Raw genomic sequence first — 7,982 nt, 5'->3', positions numbered from 1 at the left:
CTGTGTGTGTGTGTGTTATGGTATATGTATTTATGTGAGTGTTTGTCCCAAGGCAGCACATTCTTTCATCTCTTTATAGCTCCATCTCACCGTCTTCCTCCCACACTCATTGAACCGAGCTGCAGTCCAGCGGCGTTGTGTTAGAGTGACACCTAGTGGCGGACGAGGGAACGTTTTCTTTAAAATACATTGATGAAGAGACGATTAAGTCCAGAAATAATAAACTAGCGTACGTAAACGGGTCAATCATTAAGGTGTAACAGTGGTAAGACACCCAGAAGAACAAAAAAGGACCAATTAATGTTAAAGTAGAGACAAAACAAGTAGTTTGATGAACCAAAAACTTAATTAACAGTGATGTTAAATTAAGAAAAGTAGAATCGTCAGTGTAGGAAAACAAGAGGATTAGTCAACTTGTATTCTTCTCTTCCTCCTTCTGTTCGGTCAGCCTTCTCGCCGTGCGTATAGCTTGTACGTGTCACTAATGCCCACCGCTCTGCCGTCCTTCAGGAAGCCGTCCCACCCGCTGCTGAACGCCTTCATCCGTCACATGGGCCAGGGGGCCAGCGGCCACTGGGAGGCGCCGCTGGGCTCCGTCCCCCGTCTGCCCAACCACAGCGCCTGCGAGACGGGAGAGCTCACGCAGACGGGTAGGCGGGTTTTTATCCACACAGCAGTCCAGTTTACAGGATTCATACGGTCATGGAAAACCTGGAAAAGTCCTGGATTTTTTTAATTGTTATTTCCAGGCCTGGAAAAATCCCCAAAGTGTGGTAAAAGTCCTGTAAATTTGTTATATTCATGTGTTCATGACGTTCATTTACGCTGAGTTTGAAATAATGAATCTGCTTTTCAAAGAAAGAGGCTCAAAATATCAGCAGCATACATACAGGCATCTATATAAATGTTTATTCTTTTAATCAAACTATTGTCTCTCATTCATTTGAGTCATTTAAGGTTTACTGTATGCTTTGAATCCTCATTGTTAGTTTAAATACTACATTTTATCACTTTGTACTGTTCACACACACATTTCACACAATGTTTGCTCATGAACATTTGGTTAAAAGTCATGAAAATTTGGTTAAAAATCATAGAAATGAGGTTTAAAGTCATCCGTCTCCGTCGTCTCTTCCAGGTGTGGTGCAGCACCTGCGTAACGGGCAGCTCCTCCGCGAAGCCTACAAGCGCCACCGGCTCCTCCCCGCCGACTGGTCGCCCCGCCAGGTGTGGGCGGAGACCACGGGCAAGAGCCGCACCCTGCAGAGCGGCCTGGCCTTCCTGTACGGCTTCCTGCCGGACTTCGACTGGGCGCGGGTGACGGCGCGGCACCAGTGGAGCACGCTGTTCTGCGGCGGCGCCTGCGACTGCCCCGCCCGGAACCGGCACCTGGAGGAGGAGCAGCGGCGGCAGTACCGGCTGCGGGTGAGCGACACGGAGCTGGAGAAGACCTACGCCGACATGGCGCGCACCCTGGGGCTGCTCACCCGGCAGCTCCGGGCGGCCAACCCCATCGACTCCCTGCTGTGCCACCTGTGCCACGGCATCGCTTTCCCGTGCGCCACCGGCGGCGGCGGCTCCGGCGGCTCCGGGTGTCTGACGATGGCGCAGTTCGCCGTGATCCGCCGGCAGCAGCTGGACGACGAGGCGGACCGTAGGCGGGCGGGTCTGTACCGCAAGTACGCCGTCCTCGCCATGCACCCGTACCTCAACCGCACCGCCGCCAAGATGGAGCGCGTCGCGAGGGACAACGAGGCCGGCCGGCAGTCGCGCCGCGCCGGCGGCGAGGAGGTCTTCAGCCTCTCCTCGGCGCACGACGTCACCGTGGCGCCGCTGCTGAGCGCCCTCGGGCTGGAGGGCGCCCGCTTCCCGCGCTTCGCCGCCCGGGTCGTCTTCGAACTGTGGAAGAGTCCGCCGGCGCCGCAGTTGCCGCGGCCGCCGGCGCCGCAGAAGAAGAAAGCCGGCAAAGCCGAGAAGTCGAAGGCGAAGGACGGCGAGCTCTTCGTCAGGGTGCTGTACAACGGCGAGGACGTGACGTTTCACACCAGCTTCTGCCGCGCACACGACCGGCACGCCGGCCGGCCGCTCTGCCCGCTGAGCAACTTCCTGTCTTTCGTCCGGAGGGACATGTTCGCCGTCGTCAACGCCACTTCCTACCAGGAGGCGTGCTCACGGCGCCCCGGGTGACGCCCGGCGGTTCCTCTTCTTTCCCCATCTTTTGTTGAAGATGGCGCACTTTTCTTTGTGCGTTACATTCCTGAGCACACTGTACACGTTGTAAACATCACTTTCTAACCCTACGAGCGTGTTTTTATATATATATCTATATATAGATATAGATATCTATATATAAATATAGATATATATATATATTTGTAATATACTTTATGAAGCGTGTACGGAAAGAGACGAGTCTTTCAAGGGGAAGTTGTTTGTCACTTGGTCACTTTATTCCACGTTGCGTTCCATGATGACGTGGAGTCGTAACATTCCAGTATTTTTCCCAGAATGCTCGTGGGAAAAGGGAACGTCGAAGCTGGAAACTCGATGCTGGATTAATAATAATTCCACTAGGGGGCGGTATTTAGTGTTTTTATGAATATTTTTCAATGGAAAGCAGCCTTTGGGCTCGTTAGCTCTCTTTGCGTTGCTTCGTGTTCTTCATGTCGGTTCACGTCTGTTTCTACGTCGCTTCAGTGAGGAAGAGACGAGGCGGATTCTTTGTGTGGATGTTTGTGATGAAGTTGATCGCACACTTTCTGTCAGAGTCTAATAAAGTTTTTATTCTGAGGTTTTGCATCCGTGGCTGTGGAATTGTTTCCTGGGGGTGTGTGTGTGTGTGTAGATATGTGTGTGTCTTTATATTTGTGTGTGTGTGTGCGCGTGTGTATGTCTGTGTGTGTGTGTGTGTATATATACATACATACATATATATATTTAGATATGTGTATATATGTGTATATATATGTATGTATGTATATACATATATGTGTGTATAAATGACTGAACAGTTTATAATAATCACCACTAGGTGGCAGCGTCGCTCCACAGACGTTTAAACCATCTGCTGCCGTCAGTTATCCACTTTGTCAACAGAGGCATGCGGTTTATTCATATAAATGTAAAAAGAACTTGAGCCCCCCCTTCCTCACACACACACACACACACACCACCAGACAAGTCATGTGTCATCATCATTAGGATCATAACACAACGCTGACATGATATCAATTCTACAGCTCATTTTCAAAAGTGCCTCAGCCTTTTTTTCTTCTTCTTCTTCCTCTCTGGGAATCCTCTGAATCAGGAGAGTATTGACTGGAAAAAAAATGCAATAACAACAGTGAGTCGGGTAAATTACATTTGCAGTATATGGATGTTGTATTTGTCCTGGCGGTGCACGGCTATTTTCTGGTGAATAAATGGGTTCGCAATTGATGCTTTCATTACCAATGTCATCCGGGAGCTTCCACTTTGTCGCGCTTTTATTTATTCAGCTGTGCCATTTCTTGACGTAGAATCCAAATGTACTCAAAATCTGCATTATATACACACTCCTCGAGGTCATGCAGCGCACAATTCGCAGGACCGGACACAAAAAATTGTGTGAATATTTGACATCCCCGCTTTTGTTGCTGAGTCACACCCGAAAACCCTGAGGTTCACGTCTCAATCCCAAAGTTGAGGCGAAGCGCGAAAAATCCATGCAAATTTATTCCCAAACTTTCCTCGGCCGTTTCCCCATGTAGGGCCATGACGACAGGGGCTACACACACACACGCACACACACACACACGCACACACATATGCCTCGCGCTGCAGGCACCGACACCCGCTCGCCTGTGATGTCATCCCGCCACACTGAGGTGGAGCGGCAATTTCCTCCCTGCTCAATCTTTGATGTTGTTACGCCGCCTCTGGCTTTTGACTCATACATTGTGTGTGTGTGTGTGTGTGTGTGTGTGTGTGTGTGTGTGTGTGTGTGCTGACTGTTTGTCTGGCCCCAGAACAATGTCCACTTAACCTGGCGTGGCCACAAAAATCCTGCCTGTAGATTTCCAAACACACCCAGGATGTACAGCATCAAGTGTGTGTGTGTGTGTGTGTGTGTGTGTGTGTGTGTGTGTGTGTGAGTGTGTGTGAGTGTGTGTGTGTGAGATGATTGACAGCTCAGACAGTAGGAGAGGAGAGTTGTGTTGCAACGCTGAGAAGAAACAAAGATGGAAGACAGGGAGAGGTCGCGGTTATGGTTTATGGTTTGACATTAACCTCCTGGAATCAGGCCCCCGGACTCTCCTCTCTCTCTCTCTCTCTCTCTTTCTCTCTCTCTTTCTCTCTCTCCAAAACCACCGTCGGAGGGAGGAAAATACAGACCGGAGATCAGGTTTCCGCGGCAGGAACAGCGGCAGCTTCACCAGACCCGGAGGGCAATAGGAGGAGGCCAAGTGTCGACCGGAGGGGAAGCCGCTCGGCTTCAACGCCGACGCCGACCGCTGAGGTTTGACGACGGCTTCCCACGGTCGGGTTCTCGTGGCGCTCAGAAGGAATGAGCCGGTTCCAGAGCGTTTTGAGAGTGACACATTACTGGCTTCCCTCTCACGGATATTATGTTCACATTATGTGCACACGAGACGGACGGCTCCCTCCCGCCACATAGTGATCCGCCACATAGTGATCCGTCACGTCGGTCTCGTTGAAGTGAGACTGTCGGGATCACGTCGTTTGACACTTTTTAAGGCTTAACACACCCAAAAAAAAGAAGTACTTCCACATATTTGGGAAATGCACTTTCTAGCTGATATTTAAAGGATTAGAGGCGCTGGTTGGCGGTTACTTTTTGACAGTTAGGCGAACTATTCCAGCCTTGAAGCTAAGCTAACCGGCTGCATGGAGACTTTTTGAAGAAAATGATTCCCGCATTTTGGGAAATGCCCTTCTTTTTTGCATGAGATAACATTTGTTTTGCTGCAGCCAGAAGCTGCGTAAGTAAGCTAACACTTAGCTTATTTTAGCTTAGCTTGAGGCTAACTTTAAGCTTGTTGGTGGTAACCTTTTAACAGTGTTCGACAAACTGTTTGCTTCCATTTTCTTTGATGTTTTTCCTGGTAAGAAAATGTCAAACTATTCATATAAAGCTTCATATAAACTATAATAAAAGTACTTTTTTTCACCAAGATTGGAAGCTAAGTCAAACCTCAGAGCTAGAAGAAGAGATATCTCGAGTCCATGAGGCATTTTTTTTGTGGCGATGCGGTGACAAAGGAGTAAAGTTTATGGTCCGCTAATTGGAGTCTTTGTGTGTGTGTGTTTGTGTGTGTGTTTGTGTGTCCTGCCTTTCGGTGTCTAGACTCGGCTAACAGCGCTTGCGCGCGGGTCTCCGCGTGAGCGAGTGTTTGATGCCCCATCGCGGATGCACTTACCTGTGATTTATTGAGATGGGAGCGAGTTCTCGTTAGCTAAAATAATCAGGATTTATGAGTCTCCCCGTGCTGTAAGTGACGGGCCAGAGGCTTCGCGCCACACAGACGCACACGGCCCGGGCTAATTGAGTTTGCTTATTACTGTCTCGTTTCCTCTATCAAGGCCTCGTTCAGCCGGCCATCCATCACAACACACACACACACACACACACACACACACACACACACACACACACACACACACACACACACACACACACACACACACACTCAATAAAAAAGCAGTTTGTGCAATAACTTCTCTCTGCACACAGTCTTTGAGCACTTTTTCCTGTCTGGCCGCGAAGTGTAAGAGTGTGTACTTCTATACAACCAGAGGAGTCGCCCCCTGGTGGTCAGGAGAGAGAATGCAGCTTTAACTCATGAAGCATAGACTTCTATACAACCAGAGGAGTCGCCCCCTGGTGGTCAGGAGAGAGAATGCAGCTTCAACACATGAAGCATAGACTTCTATACAACCTGAGGAGTCGCCCCCTGGTGGTCAGGAGAGAGAATGCAGCTTTAACTCATGAAGCATAGACTTCTATACAACCAGAGGAGTCTTCTCGCCTGTCTTCGATGTATATTTATTATCCCGCTCGCTTGTCTTCGTCTTCTATCTTTAGATGCTCACACGGAATGTCTGAGTGTCTCTTGCAGGGAGTGTGTGTGTGTGTGTGTGTGTGTGTGTGTGTGTGAGCGACACTCCTGGAATGCAAATGGCTAAAAACACACCTTGGCATGAATCTAGAGGGAGAAAGAGACAGACAGACCGAACACAGCGGAGTGATAGAGACGCATATAAATGTACAGCAAGTCAACGACGGGTAGTGAGATATGGAGTGATGGAGGAGGAAGAGGAGGAGGAGGAGGAGTGCTGGGTAAGTGGGTCAGGCTTGTCTGCCATCCCAGGCACACACACACACACACACATCCACAGACACACACAGACACACACAGCCCCCAGAGAGAGACCCAGACTGTACAACATGCTGCTGAGAGCAGCGAAGTGACGAAGGAGAAGGTTGCAGACGGACGGGAAGGAGGGACAGATGTGTTGGCTCTGCTCTGAAAAGGGTCAATTCAGTTAAATTACATAAAAAAAACACATGTTCTCGCTGACATCTCGTGGTGTGCAGCCATGTTGATGGTTTAGCTGCTCCAGCTGCTGCTTTCCACTAAAAAGACGTTCCTCTGGCCAAATTATTTATCGAGCATCGAGAGGAGTCCGGCTCAACGTCTCATTTCATACATCCTGTTATTCCTGGGACCGCCAGGTGCATGCTGGGTAGCAGAGGGGCCTCAGGCGCTAGCTAGGTTAGCTTAGCTTCCCGTTTAGTCCGCCGGCGATCGACTCAAGATGTTTTTCGAAGTTAAATTTATTCTGTCACGTAGCACAAGTGCTCCAGTAATATACGCAGAAAAAAACTATTTAATCAAGAGGAAAACAAGTGTTTACATCGTCTTGAGACTAAACATGACCTCCTGAGAGACGTTCTCGCTCTGGACTCCTTAACGATTTAATTATGAGACATATTCAATACCTTTCAATACATCAAGGACTTAAAAGAAACTCATTTTCAACGCAGTGTTGACTGGAAACTTTGCCCTGAAAGCCTCGAAACTCGCTCCGACGAGAAAAAACAGACCTAATATTAAATATTAGCTTAGCTCAAGGATTCATGAGCTGATTCATGACCTGATCCAGGATCAGGGCTGGTTTTAAAATAAATACCAAAAGCTTGATATGTTTTTTTTGGGTGGATTAAGTCGCTTGGATCCATCACACCTTGTTGCATCATATTATTCCTGAATCTTAATCTCAAGCGTTAGTTGCTTTGTCTTTCCTTTACGTGCCGTTGTGTATGATTTTTGGATAACGCGCGACTACCGGCAGGCTGTTATTTGTTGTATTACTTCCCCGCGTCTCCTGCTCCCCCGTCACGCACGCTGTGTTTTATTTATTTATTTATTTAGTATGTAATTAGAGGGAACAGCATGAGCCAAACTTTAATATCTTACAATAATATCACACCGTGCGCGACAGTGCTTCTGAGCATTAGAGTCGTGTTTCGATCTAGAATTGTAAAGCTCTTTGTAATTAAATACCGCTAACATTAGCGCCTCGTCCGAGGTTGACATTTTCTTTTTAAAGGAAGGTTGTGGTAAAGTATTTAGATCCGATTGGCTGCCTTGGCCGAGCGTGACATTGATGAGCTGTGCGACTTGAGAATATTTTCACTTTCAGGCGCCTAAAAAACGCTAGAAAAACGCGACGCGTAGCGTTGAAAAGGCGGCGTTAAAACAGGAAAACAACGGTTTTGCTAGCGACGCGTTTTTGAGAGTCGCGTCTGGTGTGATCGGCCCCTCACACTCTGACCCACAATGCCGAGCGGTGCTCCTTCGGCCTTCTGCTGTCGTCCTGTTCGAGCTGCGACGTGCGCCGCGGCTCCAACAGATGAAAAGGTTAATCTCATTTGACGACGCACAACAAAGAGACTCCTTCTCAACTTTTTTTTAGCA

At 48.6% G+C, this 7,982-nt stretch overlaps 1 protein-coding gene across 3 annotated transcripts in view; it reads left to right on the top strand.

The window, feature by feature from the left end:
* The window catches only part of pxylp1 (2-phosphoxylose phosphatase 1), a 14,705-nt gene extending 11,915 nt beyond the window's left edge, over window positions 1–2,790 (top strand). For all 3 annotated transcript variants that reach the window (XM_068584112.1, XM_068584113.1, XM_068584114.1), the window contains 2 exons: window positions 511–650; window positions 1,139–2,790. In XM_068584112.1, coding sequence (XP_068440213.1) covers window positions 511–650; window positions 1,139–2,187 — 1,189 coding nt within the window. In that variant the 3' untranslated portion in view covers window positions 2,188–2,790. The remainder of the gene's footprint in view (window positions 1–510; window positions 651–1,138) is intronic.
* The last annotated feature ends 5,192 nt before the right edge of the window (window positions 2,791–7,982 follow it).

Source organism: Clinocottus analis, unplaced genomic scaffold (assembly GCF_023055335.1).
Source record: "Clinocottus analis isolate CAN_PGR_092001 unplaced genomic scaffold, fCliAna1.0.p SCAF_2, whole genome shotgun sequence".
Classification (NCBI taxonomy): domain Eukaryota; kingdom Metazoa; phylum Chordata; class Actinopteri; order Perciformes; family Cottidae; genus Clinocottus; species Clinocottus analis.
The sequence above is the reverse complement of the archived record's forward strand: the minus strand, read 5'-3'. Positions and strand labels throughout refer to the sequence as shown.